The following is a 15,784-nucleotide window of genomic DNA, read 5'->3' as shown; positions in this document are numbered from 1 at the left end:
ATTCTAATGTAATAACCTATCTAAACTTTTAGATGCAGACAGGTTATTTGCCCTGCAACCCTACTTCAAAGACTACGTTAACATCGTGAGATGAAAGCCTACTTCTCGGAAGATATGAGTGATTTCAGTGAGAAAACATGTTTACACTGAGGGCTCTGACAAAAAATCCAAATTCACTGATCTGAGATTTCCTGTATCCAAGAACAATGACATACATGAAACCAAAAAGCTCCACGCTGACAGAATCATTATTTTACTTTACTACATAATTCTACAAATCTAAAATACTGTTCCCTCATCTACTTAAAGTGAGATTCTTGGATTTTTTTCCCCAAACAGTGATCTGTTTGGCACCTGGAGTTTCCAGCTGGAAGATACCAAGCCAACCTGTGCATGTGCACTGCAGACAGGTGGTGGTGGGTGCCCTGCACAAAGGCAGTCCTTCTGCAGGGTGGCAAAGGACAAGCAGCAAGTCTCAGTGCTGGGTATGTACCCTGCCAGCACCGCTTCCTGCCTCCGTTCAGGCATCTCATTTCAGGTGTAACAACCAGCAGTATTTCAACCCTTTCCTCTGCCTGGAGAGGAGCTAGAGCTGTGAATGACAAGTCACACACAGCGAGTTCCACTGGCTGTTAGCACATTAACACTTCTTCCTCCCTCCACCAGCTCTGGGTGCAAAAACTCCCTTGGCAGCAGTACAACCCTACACTGGCCTTAAAACAATCCTCCTTTCTGAAGCTGTTCTCTGTGCTCCCAGGGAAGGTGTGGCTTCCTTTTGACAAACTCATATATGCCCACTGTGAAGATGAGAATGGGTGATTATGCTATAAAACAAAACCCTCAGAGTTTTAAAACACCTCCTTTACACACTTTCTTTCCAAGTAATATGAGGACCTTTCATATTATCTTCTTTCTTACTCCAACTCCTGCGTGATTTAAGATGTTTCTACATTAGCTGTCTCCCATGACTGAATTTAAAGATTGCTTTTACAGATGCTAACATGTTATTGTTGAAGTGGTCCCTTACGACCTTCTGGCCCAAAGAGTATCGGGACAACATGAAAAGTTATACCATGGTTATTTTTTTTAATAGTTACCTTGCTTCTTGCTATCTCAAACATCTTTTTACAACTTTACCCTAACATGTAACTCTGTTCTACATCATTTGTCACATTAGTCCTGATTCTAATTGAGCAGAAATTCCTTCCCCCGATGCTACTCACAGCTGAAATAAGAGCTGTCTTTCCTCCACTCCCCCTTCCTTCAACAGCATTCTTGGTTTTTCACTGAAATTGGACCAAAGACTCTCAGTTCTCCTTGTGTAAGCCCTATCACTCAAAGGATGTGTAGGTCGTATGGCTTGAGGTGCTGCTTTCACCAGGAACGTTCCTTCTACCTAGTCAGGCTGACTGCTCTTTCACTTAAAGCACTCCTTTGCCCTGCTTGGACTACAGGCTTGCTGGAATGTGGACAGGTGTCTTTGTCTCCTTTGTTTGCCCTGAGATGATTATTATCATAACCTTATCCAAGGGCGAACTGGTAGCAGAGATCTTTTGTTGGCTAATCATTCAGAACGACAGTGAGGTGCAAAACTCTGAATGTGAAGAAATCAGTCTAATATTCACTGAGGTATTTTTCCTTCTCTAAATCCTTTTCATCCCTATCAGACATTCCCATCACTTCCCTTGCACTGGTACTGGCTCTCGTGCGAGCTGCTCCAGTGAATTCATCTACCCGAAGCTTATCACACTTCCGAGCAGGGCCAGTTTTCAGAGGGATAAGCTGCCTCTATCAGCTTAGTGTGTGATCGTGCCAGTACTCAAAGCTGGCTCTAGGAAGGGCCTTACTCTGAGGGTAGAGTGAGGCTACAACAGCCTAGATTTAGGGTGATATAAGCTGCCATGCAACTGCATGCCCAGCCCAATGCCATCCAGCTGTTAGAGCCAATTCCATAAACACAGTTCCTGAGCATGCAGTGCAGGTACAGGTATAAACACCAACCTAACCCGCCACTGAGGCAGCCTTGTTTAGTGACTTCTCTGTCTTAAACTACAGCAGCTATACATTGTCCATTCAATTCCTCTTCGTTTCTGCCCTGTTCACATGACACCTAGCAATCGTCACTCAGTCTAGTGAAAAGCCATGCTTTGCCTTTTCCTAGCAAACACTGGCAGCCACAGCTCTGGGAGCACACGCTGCTCTGAGCCACAGCTTCTAAGAGTAATCTACGGCACCTCGCATTCCCAGAATGTTTTCTGACTAGTTCCAGCACAATGCCCTGGAATTAAGCCCAGAAAACAGATCCTTCACTCTTTTCTCAGGTTAGACTTCCCTACCTCAGCCAGGCAGGACGGCTCCCACTGCCTCCCGCGGAAGCTCACATTAACTGTGTCACTGCTGCAGCACAGATTGGTCCTTCAGTGTTATTAAATTACTGCTGACATTTTTTAGAGCTCACACTAGCCTCATGGATTTAAGTCACTGTAAAATGGACTGATATCCCCTCCTTTTACCCTCACTTTTGACTGCACAGTATTTTAAGTGGCATCATCCCTACTCTTTTGTGCAGCCAGTTCTGCAGTCTCCACTGCTCTTAGTACCTTGTGAAACACCCACAATTCTTCTGCTCCAAGCCTGTCCCTATTCAAGGGAACCCAGTGGTTCCTGCTGTACAGAGATCACACCCTTTACCTTTGAATCACTTGGTTGTCTCCTTTTTTCTTTTTTGCTCATTTTAAGGTCATTTCAGTTTGCAGTTTTCACAACCCTGAAGTTCACGTTGAGCATTAGAACACTGTGAAGTAACAGCCTTCCTGTTCCTGGGTCCACTACAAAGGCAACTGAGGTTTTAATGGTTTTACAGTCTCACTAGCTCAAATATTTTGAAAAAAAAATTTAAAAAATACACTCCCAGCAGCTCTGTCACACTGGTGGCTTCTCTGGGATTCTTGTGAGGTCCTTGGCAACGATACCCAGGGGGAAAACAAAAGGCCTTACACTACCTTCCCTTTGCTAATGCAACCTGAGCTGATTGAGAGCTGCAAAATTCAAATGGAACAAACAAGTCTCAAATGCTCTTGTGTATCTGAAAGTTTTTAATAATCCACGATTTCTTCATTCACTGAAGAGAAAATTAAAAACTCCAAGTATAGTAGTGAAGAGTAAAAAATAACTAACTCATCATTTCCATCGCTGTGTTCGCTGTGAGTGGCCTGGAAAGGAAGTCACTGTACGTTTTTGCTTTTATTTTCACAACTCCATTTCAAAACAGGCTAGTGGATTTAGGCAGCACCACACTGTTACATGCAGTCCCACACTGCTAAGGCAGACACACACTGCCCTGGATCTCTATGAGGCACAATTAATTCCTTCTAGTGGCAACAGCAGCACTGCAGAAACAGATCGCTGACTTCATCCATGGGAACAGAGAACTTCCCTCAGCATGCCCATGGAATTGCCTGTATTTCATCCTTATCACACTTAAGCAGATTCCACCTTTAAACAAATGACAGAGAAAACTGGAAGAATTTCCCAAGCATAATTTGTGCACAAAAACCCACACGAATCCCCAAGGAGCTCTGAAGCACCAGTGCAAGAGACCTCAAAAGGCACCATCCTCCTCTGCACCAGCATATGGCTTTGTAGCAAGAAATTCCTGCAAAGGCAGCAGGCCATCCAGCAGCAGCAAATCATGCCAAGTCCCTGGAACAAGAACCTCTAGCCACAGCTGAAGAGATCACTGAAGGGCAAACCTCCATCACTAAAACTCGGTTGCAATAAAAAATCTCACACTTCTTGCCTTCTTCATAGCAAAGCAGGAGATGAGCTGGTTTAATTATCATACAACTTTGATCAAGGTTTAAGAATATACACACAGAAACACACTCTGCATTATTAATAAGTCAACTCTAAATTGCATATTCTACAGAACCACAGTACTGCAAAATTTGAAATAGCCACTTGAAAAAGTATAAAAAAAGCAAGTTTCACTATTTTCAGCTCCTTTAAGATGTGCCACGTAGAATGATGTGCATGAGCCAAAGCCTTGACAGGAGTTCCAACAATGTCTGCAGCACCTAATTCACTTTACAGTTACTTTTTGGATTATGGACATACAGCAATTGAGTAGTTTATTCGGTTTTTTAACATTTGAACACAATTTTGTGCAATCCTTGTCAATGCACTGAATGCATCTTTAGAACTGCATTGATTTAAACACAGAGAAGTTAAAAGCTTCACGGAAAACTAGAAGAGGAAAAGAATTACGGAGAGGCTTTGTCACACAGTATTCCATGAGCAGTAATGGCAACTGGCATACATGTACAGAAATTGCAAGTGTTAGTAAGACACCAAAAGATAGAGATAACTGGCAGGTTGACAAAAAACAAGGGGTTTTTTTGCACAAATCTAGCACAGTCATCTTGGCCAGATCACGTATTTCCTTCAGTCAACCACTAGAACAATAATATGCATTACTAGGATTAGTATCAGTGCTTTACCTATGCCAAAGTGCTGATGCAAAGATAGTCCACTGGGTCTGTTCTACATGTTGCAAGTGATAAACAAAACATAAAGAGTACTCACTCTCACATACACTGGCAACAACAGAACATCTGCTGAAGGAAAAACTTTGATGACACACTATGAAAAGTAACTAACAAGGCAAGCAGTTACTATTTGGGGTGACACAAAAAAAAAAGCCATGTGCCAAATATTTATACAACTTCATAAACAAACTTCTGCCACCTGAAATTAGGCTTGTCAAAACCTGTAATTTTTCCAATTCTGCATAAGTTTGAATAGAGTATCACATTAATTGACATTTGGCAAGATGATTTAATAAAGTTTTGCTTTGTAATAATTACTTTTTTTTAAAGAATTTTTTATATAATTTTTATATAATCCCCATTTTTATATAATCCCCAAAAAGACAATTCCCAGCAGCATTAACACTTCTGTGCAAGTGCAGCTATCTTTATGTGCATCTCTTCCCCTTGTACAAATGAACTTGTTGTTCATCAGAGATCGTGAGCTGTACTAGTGCCCTGGCTGCTTCCCAAGTGCGCCGATAGACAAAGAGGTGCTAAGCACAAAGTCACAAATCTGTTATGCAAGCTATCAATGAGATAGAGACTTCTTGGTCTGAACTTGTTCTTTGCAGCAGAGCCCAGCCCCACAGAGAAAGGCTTGATTTCTGCAACCCCACACTGATCTGACCAGAACTCACAAGTACGACCAAAACCAGTGGCAAAGCCCTAAAAAGTCTTCCCATAATGGTTGCATCAAGAGAGGCAAAATAAGAAGCAAGGGATATATTATATATCTGATAAAGAAACCTTGTACTGCAGCCTCCACCTTTGACAGAGCCAGGACCTGGGGCAGCACTGCTCAGGGCAAGCATCATTCCACACAGGAATCTTCAGCTCTTCTGTAAGCAATGTTTGCTCAGGTATCTACGTCTGGAAACTGAAGGTTTGCTGCCTTCTAAGAACATCCTGCAAATACATTTTGGGCAGGGGCTATCTGTGAGGAGTCTCTCTCTCCAAAGGCTTAAAGATAGAGGGAGGAGAAATAAAGGGTTTTTATATATATATATATACACACACACACATATATACACACACACTATCTTTTTATATAATAAGGCTACCATTACCAATTTCCATGTACCCACAGTAAAACCAGGGCTCAGCAATTTCAGAGACAGAAAGGGGTAAGGCATTAAACACATATGAGCTTTAGAGATTTTTAAATTTCAGTGGGTTTCAAGATCTTACTGATACTGTATTAACTGTGAAAATATATGCATACTTCAAACTGCTGAACAGATTTCGTGTAAAAATAAAACCACCTTGAAAAAAGTCCTTTGGAAAGAAGCCAGAAACAAGAAAAATACTCTTCTACCACAAAGAAGACACCACATCCAAAACACCTGCGGAAGCCTAATGACCTCACATTTACCCACAAATGGCAATAGAACATTGCAAACACCTGCTTTCTGACCTGCACAGCCCACAGCTCTTGAGCCAGATGGCCACAGCTGTAATTTCCTGACCCTATAGTAGATAAATGCATGCAATTTTGAGTTTTGAATGTAGATTGGAACACAGATTACAGATTTCATCACACAATAATGAAGAATGCATTGAGTTTGGGAAACAGATCACCTTGCACTAGCACAGGCATTCAGGCTGGGCCAAATCTGTAATTGTGGATGCTTCTGAGTGCCTTTCCACTACCTTATTTACCTCCTCATTTTACATATTCCTACTTACAAGTCTGACAGGTGAGCAGCTGTGGGGTTTATCAGTGCCTCCAGCCCCTCTGTGAGTAGTGCTCCTGTACCTGGCTCGCTCAGCATGAGCCAATGCAGTAGCAAAGGCTGAGAAAACCTACAGAGCATGACTACTGATGAGAGTATCCACTGAAGACTCATTTAACTTGGAGTCTCTTTTGCAACCTCCAACATGAAGGTATCTCTGCAAGTAACTCCCTGCCTAAGCTTACACTCACCTGTGTTTGTGTGCCTCTCTCCTGCTGTTCACCACAGTTTTCCTTCCCATTAAAATGCTGTGACAGACAGTGCCACAAACTTACATTAAACAATACAAGGAAAGGAAAGTTCTGCTGAGGAATAATGTCAGTGGTTTTTGAGCATGTGGAGAGCTGTAGGCAGGCCAGAGAAGTGAAGAAGTTTTGCTTGGTCTCCCCATCCTCCAGCAAAAGCTAAAAGAAAAGCCCCACATCCAACACTAAATAATATTAGGTGGTCACTGCAAAGTACAGGGGAAAAACCACGTAAGGAGTATCCAGATACTAAAGCCATAAAATGATAAACAGATAAAGGTAACAGTTGCTATGCTCCAGTGCCTCCAGGCAGACATCCAAGCACCTTACACCAAAAGCAGAATTCATCCTGACCTCTTTAAAAATCTTACTTTCTTCAGAAGGAATTTCTAGACAGCAGATTGGGACTGCTGGGTCTGAATTGATGAGAAGTTACAGCCTTTGATCAATAACTTACTTCAGAGGAGTTTCTTACCCTCCTACCTTGCACACACCTACCATGACCCAGAAGCCAAGCTGACAGGTGCTGCATTCTCTGCAAGGAAAACAAAGTATTCCCCTGTTTGTGACATTCTCTGACCATGCAGACAGCACAAGTGCCAAATTTCAATTTCTACTCTCTCACTGCAAAAACAAAATTCACAATTTTGAATCAAAACAATGACTTTCTGACCTCCAATCCCATGTCTCATTTACAGCACTAAGCAAATTTACCCTGTGCTGGGAAGGCATCATCATCTGAAAATAAAACATTGCTTGCCAGTTCCAGAGGAGTATGAAAAACAGTGAAGTGAAAATACTGTGCTCAGCCCTGCTGAACTTTGAGTCAGTGGAATTGCACTACATCTACACAGAAACGTTAATCCAAACTCCTATCTATATTATATTTATACACATCTTATGCCAAATAGAAGAGAATTTTTAAAACCCCTCAGTGAAATGTGACATGGTTCTTCCATACACCTTTTCAAACCCCAGAGTTTGAAAGCAGAATTCCTAATGACTGGATATTGCATCTATAGTCTGATAAAACATAACCTACTTTTCTTTCTGCCACTGACCAGCTCCTTAACCTTGAAATTGTGTCACCTTCAAGTACCTTATTTATTTGCATCTGTTAAAAAAAGAATGGGAGCAGCAAGACCTAGCTGCATTTGCAAAATGCTCACAAGGGAATAAAGGAGATGTTACTACTCAGGACTATTTATTACAGGTTTAAGATTTTATTATTTGCTTAGTTGGGGCTGGGGGAGGGGGGTGTTGGTTGTTTTTTGTTTGGCTGTTTTTTTTGTTTTGTTTTTAATTTTTCCCACTTTTTCCCTTTAGGTCTGTGACCTGCCTGTCCAGGAACAGAAACAGCAAGGAGCATAGAAAATGGATAGAAGCCCTTGTTTTCTCCCGAGTCCTAGATTCTTATCGTCACGTTCAGTTCCTAACCAGGCTGACTTCACTGCAGTTGGTGCAGTTCATTAAACAGGTACATTATCAAAACCATAATTTAATTAGGGTAGTACAGAATCAGAATTAATTCTCATCAGAGGTTTAGCATTGTCCTTTGAATCAAAAGCATGCAAGACCAAGTTATTTTTGTGCGTCACACGGAGCTGCTGCCATTTCAGATGTTGCAAGAAGTTAACTAACTGGTATGTTCTTCCAGTATGCTAATAACTTTAATAAAGAAACAACTACGCAATGATAGGACAGGAGGGCTCTAGAAAAGAAAATTCAAGGTGCAATCTAACATTTGCTTAGCCTTTTCTAAATGGACTTCCTAAAAGCACTGTTGAAACCTGCAACTTCAACTCTCAACTAGTCATCAACCTCCCACAGTGAGAACGCAGCACAGAAAGAATCAAACTGTCACAGTACTCTGGGGTGGAAGCAGCATTAACATAAAGAGAAGCAAGTTGTTCTTAACAGTATCACTAAAAGTTTGGGTTTATAGGGTTCTAACAGAAGATATGAAGAACAGAACATATCTTGCAACTTGAATTGTTACATGTATGCTTACAGAAAGTGTTGGTGTTCAGATGGCACAACAGGCAAAATGTTATATAAAACCCACTTGTGTTCTTCAGCAATAGTTCTGGAACTGCTGCTGTACTGTGCCACTGAATGTACACAACTTTATCTTCATAGAAAGCAAGCTCTTGGACTGAGGTTTTGTAGGAGATTCTGCCCTCACTTAGACAGTTATGCTGCACATTCCTCTATAAGGCAGCCTTCATTGCATCATCCCAAATTTGTCCTCCTCTATGTTTATTACAAAATCTGACCCAAATTCTGTATAGGAAGAGAACTTCTTGGTAGAAGCATATCTGTGCAAGATAATTAAGCAACTTCAAGCAACACTTAGTAATGATGCTAATGAAAATCTTAATGCAATGCTGCTGCTGTGCTTCACTTGTCTATTTGTTTTTCAGCATTGCAGGATGCTCAGGAGACTGCACTGCAATATATTACCCAGCATGTGCCGCAGTGACTCAGGCCCCAGCAGGAGTTAAGGACGGAGCGCCAGCTCTCACTTGAACTTTCAGGATGCCTGTGCAAAGCTCCTCAGCATAGCCAAGAATCTATAAAAGGAGATATGCTCAGGGAGAAAGTTCAGCTTCCATTCCACTCCACTATACTATTTCCTATTGCAACTCCACTCAGATTTTCATATATAAGTATTTTATGCGTAAAATACAACTAATCTTCCAAATTGTAGCTGCATGTCTGCTGGGTTCCCAATTTACAGCATCAGGATCCATCTATGGCAAGCTTTGAGAGCTGAACTGTTGAAGGCTGCAGAGGCATATGACAGCAAATTTTCTTTTTCCTATAGTTATGCCTCACTGGCAGCTTCTTTGGCAGCAATAAATACAACTATAAATAGAGCTATGAACCTAAACCTTGAGAGCTAGTTTCCCCCTCCTCCCAACTCCATCAGATACACTTTAATATTGAAAATCACATTTATCCCACAAGGAACTGCCTTCCTATTCCATCCTGCTTTGGTCCCAGGAAGGAAGTTTCAGTGTGAGCAGGCTGGGCTGCACAACCAAGTCAGCCATGTACTTCCAAAGTGAGTTAGCCTTACTAATGCCAAAGAGAGAGATGAAGTCCACATTACTGTCTCCTTACTGCACCCTCACCCCTCAAAAATCCATGCTTATCCACAGGACCATTTATTAATAATTTTGCTTTGAAAGAAGCTGCAAAACAAGGTCTTCTTTTTTCAAGGGCTAAGTTTTCCACCAAAAACAAGAAACAAACCAATCAACCCCAACAAATACTCCATGAGCTGACAAGTCTTCAAAAGGTTTTCACAAACCCTCAGCCTCTCTGCACATAATCTTTGGAATTTAAGATGAACAGTGTATCATCTGCATGATAGTTCTATAATTACTGGATTGCATAACAACAGACTCCAGTCATGACACAGGTATCACAAAGAATACTGTCTATTAGATATCTACACACACACATATATATAAAAAAATACTAGAGGAATGTTATTTTTGTCCTTGCCAGTGGCTGAGTGTTTACTCTCCTTTCTGTAACATGTCTTAGAAGAATAGTTACCCATTTCAAAATGTCCCAGGCAATAAACTAAATTCTAATGGACTTTTTACCACTGTCCTACCCTCACAACTCTAAGATTTGCAAAAGAATACACACAATTATCTAATAAAAATGTAGAATGGGATAGAAACTTTCTCTTCTAAGGCCTTGGATTCACCTTGCCTAATTCAAGCTGGATGTGAAAAGACAGTATCTTTAACTGGGAAAGAAACATATCTGCACTTAATAGTTTGTCTTCATATCTCACTGGCAAGTTCAGGTTCTCTTTCTATAAGGCCTGTCTCTTCCTCAGTTTACTAAAGTACTTCCTCTGCTAGCAAGAACTTGTGCAAATAAAGGTTTTGTTTATAACTCAATATCAACATAGACTTTAAAAAAGCCTTAAATATTATGTCTAGGCCAGTATCATTCAGATACAACGTAACAGAACAGAAAAATAGCCAGGACAACAAAAACAACCACACAACAAAACCCAACCACAAAAATTACCCTGTTTGGGAAACGAGGTGGTCTTGATTTTGAACTGGTCTTCTTTCCAACAGACTGGATCAAAATGCCACATAAATCAGTGGAGTAAATGCAGAAATCTGGAAGAGAAGCAGCAGTGACCCTGCAACTGCTGGTGATGGCCAAAAGTTAAAAAACAAGTTAAAAAAATAGAAAAAGGCCTTGAAAAACATTGCTTAAAAAAGATGCATGGCTTGAAGACAACAAATGCCATTCAGGGTACACAAGAGATGAGAGCAGAGTGCATACTTTGTTATGCTATGTTAAATCAGATTCAGAAAGCCCAAAAGTTGTAACAGACTTTGGTTAGAAAAATCTGCTCTGCATTAGGCTCCATGGATGGACAAGAGAGCCAGCTCCTGATTCCCACTCTCCTGGAGCCTCTCTTTCTTCACTGACAATAGGAGAAGGTTTAAGAAACCAGCCTGCGTAGGCTGACAGTAACTGCTGATGCCACGTTGCAAATAAGATATTCACAATAATCCAGTCATGTGTTTCCTCAAGGAAGTATGAATTTCTCCTACTGCTGAGAAGCTAAGCCTAAGAAATACACTATGCATAAGATGTTGATAGTGAGACGGCTGCTATACATGGATTTTAGCTATAATTAATCAATTCAATAATAAGTAAAAAACACAGGCCATGTGAATTCAAGGTCAATAGCAGATTTCCAATGCCAGCATCACGGCTGAGCTTTCAAAACACCCTGAGGGAGGAACTCTGCTCACTAGCCTTCAACTACTCTGAAAAATCACATCTCTTTACACCAGGATACTAGGCTGGCTGCAGATTGAGCACAGCAGAAATTATAATAGCATCTGCTGCCTATTAAGGCTTTCTTATTCACTCCCTGTGCTTACTGCTTTCCTAAACAGAAGCACCACTCTAAAAATACCCCCAGTACACACCAGAAGATGCGGTCCTCCCACCATCTGGGCTACCCCACACGCACGAGGCCTACAGAGCAGTAGGCAGAGATACACCCACCTACATCAAAGGGTTTCAAACTGAAAACAGGAAAACAGATAAGGGATGTCAGAGGCTCAAAGTGGCAGCAGGCATATTTTCATCACCAACAGACCTCCCTGAAGGGTAACAAAAAAAAAAAAAGTCTATTTGAAAATACTTTGAAAACAGAGGAAAAAAGGCTGAAATCCATGAGACCCACACACAAGCTAAACAGCACTGAGAAGCAGCCTGCCCACCCTTACCAGGCAGCCAGAGGCCACACAGGTTCTGCTTGGTACTTCATTAGTCAAATGAGTTCTGCTCAAGGGATCAGCCTCATTCCAGCCCACCTGAGTGCTTTAATTTCAATTTACAGCCTAAATACGAAGCATAATAAAGAAAATTCTAATGTAGCTCAAAGCTATTATCTATTACATAACAGATATATAACCTTTGGGGTATATATAAGCTTTGGGTCCATCAGTTCTGAGATAAGAGAGGAAGCAATTATTAAGGTACAGATAACAGAGCAGAATTGCAGCGTCATGAATCAGAATATATAGAAAAATAGTTAAAAAGCCATTGACTCTCAGGTGCAGAATTTACTGCAGGAATTCCAACATATACTCATTATAATTCAAGAGTTGTCTTCTTAACCTCACTACCAGACGCTCAGGTGAAAACCTGTACACATGCACTATATATTCAGTGGGGAGGTAAAAAAAAAATATAATTGAGTAGAAATTTTAGAACAAAACCATCAAGAACACATACCATGAATTAATGGGTTGCAAACCAAAATGTGATGACTACGTGAACCACATCTGCAATAGCGTGTCATGCCTGATGTTTGTGAGAGCATTGGAAATTGTAAATTAGCTGCTGGCCTTTCATAAAGCAAACACTTGTTTATTTAGCTATACCTTTAGATAAACCAAGCTGACATGCACCAGACAAACATACAAGAAACCTCAACTCTACGTATCAAATTGTAAGTATTGTTTGATTATTTTTCCTGGACTTTCTAAACTTAGACTGGAAGCTTACACAGAGGTGACTGCCACTAGTTAACACAAGAACTGTACAGGCACGCAGGAAAGGCAGGCTTTTTACAAAAGCAACACTGAAATGCATTTCTTTTGACAAAAAAGACCCCACCTAAAACTAAAACCAAAATAGTTCTGCAACAGTTAAGTGGATCATAGACTATACAGAGTTACAGATTTTATTTTACTTAATACTTCTATAACTACATATTGATACACAATTTGTCCTAAGGAACCTGCTTTGACAGGGGGGTTGGACTCAATGATCTTTTGAGGTCCCTTCCAACGCCTAAAATTCTGTGCTATTACTCTATATTTCAGTTTATTTCAGTTGAGTAGAAGGCTATGTCAGTATGGAAATGGTATCTTTTGAAATGATATGGATCTTGTCACGCCTCTGACATTTACACACATTTCTGAACGAATTGTTAAATACAGACTGTCTTGTCCACTTGCTTCACCCTTCAGGTTTCTTTTGTCTTTAGGTTCTGTCAGCCTTCAAGTATTATCCCTTAATCACATGTCCTGGCACCAGGCTCATTCCCTTCAGTATTCCTCAATGTCCTCTGGGAAATTTGCCAGGTTTTGTCATCTGCCCCCATTCTCCTTTGGGAACACTAAAGGAATTAATTTCATTCTTTCCCCAAGCAATGCCTGTCTCTGCTGTTAACAGTCACCCTTGGCATCTCTCAGCCATTCAATATGCAAAGGTACACATCTCCTTAAGTGATCCTATAGTACTTAAGAGATTTAACAGATGTTTGTTGAGAAATAACTCCTTCATGCTCGTATTTGCTTGGCTTAGCATTTTGTAAAAGTATTTAGCTGAAAGATGGAGTGCCAATACTTCCATTTTGCACGTTCCACTTTGGTTTTGTCTCAACAACCATTTAGTTTGTACCTTTACAGGTACGGGCATGACTGTGTCTCTCTGTGTCAGAGAGAAATAGAGCCGTTATACAGTTGATCAAAACATCAAGGTCTAACTATGTGTGCTATTTCTTCTGTTATTTTTTCCACTGCTACTTTGCCCAATCTTATCAGAACTCTTTAAAACAAGCTCTGAAGAAGTGCCTCCTGTTTCCTCAAGCACTGAAAAAAAAAAAAACCCCAACTTCCAGTATATTTTCTGCACATTAATTTCCTATTTAACTGTATTTCTTTCCCTGAAGAAATTTTTCAGTCATCTAATTTTCAAATGCAGGAGTGAGCAAGGAATTTAAACTAAGTGGAAACTTTACCTTTGACCCACCCTAAGAAGAAAATTATCTGAGCTATGCATCACGTTCCTTATTGTAATGAATACTGGAATTCATACCACAACTTTTCAGTAACAGTACAGACAACTTCAATATCTTCTATTGTTCCCCTTTGCCACCACCTTTATCAGGCCTCCTCCCTTTTTTTTTATGTTTACCTGACATCTTGGTAACTTGCCTGTTACCAGTTTCTAGACAAGACGGTACTTGTTGTGGTTACCTCTTGAACTTCCTCAGTTAAAAAGCTTCTGCTTCATGAGTTACAAACTCACCATAAGAAAGCCAGAGTAAGTTAGTTGCATAACAAGGAAATCGTCCTTGGATTTGTTTGCCCTCAAAGCCCCACATTTCCTCAAAGAAACAGTGAAATTTAACTAAAAGACACAGATTCATCACATTTTTCAAGATCAGTATGTAACATAAAAGAAAAGAATGCTACTGAAAATAAACATTAGATACAAATATTTGGCATCTCCGTATCCAAATGGAGATGCTGTGTTGTGCTGCTGACAAGCCAAATATCTGAAGGAGGCCTTAGAAAGATGACAGCCACTGAATGAACCTTCATGCTCTCGACTGTCACCAAGACAAGCAGCTGTCTGGTTTGACTGGACAGGTTACAGACACCAATGTCAGTATGGCCACTGCCATTAACGAGAGCCAACAGAAATGCAGACCTCTCAGGCTTGGAACAGGCAAGCAAAGCAGCTGAGACTTCTAACACCTTGGGTGAGAAGAATCCCACTGCTGCCACTTCCTGGAGGTACGTGGGGCTTCGGGTCGGCAGGGCTGTGCTATGTGGTGCACCCAGCACACCTGCCTGACGGAAGAGGGTTTCTCTCCTATCACTGAGAGATCAGCACGTTTTATAAACAGAACAGGAGAGAAAAGAGAGCAGGAGAAGATGGAAGGTTCGCCCAGGAAAACATACAGCATCTAGAAGAAGAGGGAAAACACTAGAACCATACGATACCCTCGACAGGACAAGTATGTGGTGTGCCAGGAAGCATGGTAAACCAGTAGTTCGTGGAATAACAACACAATGAAGACTTCAGGGGAAGACTAGTAACCTACCGCCTGTCCCTTCAGCTGAGGCCTCAGAGTACGGCCGCCAGCCCGGCACTAAATAACAAACACTAACAACTACGAGAAAGCCCCGAGGCCCCAGGCAGGAGGCGAGAGGCAGCCCTCTCCTGCGAAAGCCACGGCGAGAGGCTAGGAGGCGGTACGCCAGGGCAGGACCCGGAGGCACAGCCGAAGGAAAGGGTCCCCAGGTGCCAGAGGGATGCCGCCGCCTGGGCGGAGAAGGTCGAGGCACCCGCTGCGCCCTGCGGCGGGCGGGCGGGCAGGAGCGGGCGCAGGGCGAACCACCCGCCAACGGCGAAGCCCCCTCTGGAGCCCCGCCACCACTCCGGCCCTGGGAGCCGCTGCCCTTACCTGGCTGGCTTTGTGAAACTGCTTCTTGAGCCCCGCAACCGACATCTTTCCCCCGCGACTGCCCGAGGCAGCAGCGCTGCCCAGGCCGAGCGGCCGGCAGGTCCCCGCTGCTCCAGCAGCCGACCCGGCCTCTCGCTGTGTCACCCACACCTACAGCCCCGCCGCGCCGCGCAGATGGAAACATCGCCTTGCGAGCGGGCTCGGCTACCGCCTCGCCATTGGCCGCCGGCGGCGCTCATGCAAATGACGCTGCCATAGCCGCCTGCCCATTGGCTACTTGCCGGGGATATGCAAACAAGGACGCTAGAGGACGCCCACGCTGGGATGTCGCATGGAGACGGCGGGGAGCGGGCGGGCTGTGCCGGGCCGAGCCCCGCCCGGCGGGAAGGAACCTGGGGCGGGGGGGGAGGCCGGGCCGGGCGGGTCTCTGCGGGCAGGTCGCAGCACCGCGAG

The 15,784-nt window shown here is 42.5% G+C and overlaps 1 protein-coding gene across 2 annotated transcripts in view; it reads right to left on the bottom strand.

Annotated features, from left to right (window-relative positions):
* The window catches only part of SH3GL3 (SH3 domain containing GRB2 like 3, endophilin A3), a gene marked incomplete at its 3' end in the record, with an annotated part of 48,352 nt that extends 32,889 nt beyond the window's left edge, over positions 1–15,463 (bottom strand). For both annotated transcript variants that reach the window (XM_084268350.1, XM_084268351.1), the window contains exon 1: positions 15,332–15,463. In XM_084268350.1, coding sequence (XP_084124476.1) covers positions 15,332–15,376 — 45 coding nt within the window. In that variant the 5' untranslated portion in view covers positions 15,377–15,463. The remainder of the gene's footprint in view (positions 1–15,331) is intronic.
* Between the last annotated feature and the right edge of the window lie 321 nt (positions 15,464–15,784).

This window comes from Gallinula chloropus (assembly GCF_964237585.1).
Source record: "Gallinula chloropus genome assembly, chromosome: 9".
In the NCBI taxonomy this organism is placed as follows: Eukaryota; Metazoa; Chordata; class Aves; order Gruiformes; family Rallidae; genus Gallinula; species Gallinula chloropus.
The sequence above is the reverse complement of the archived record's forward strand: the minus strand, read 5'-3'. Positions and strand labels throughout refer to the sequence as shown.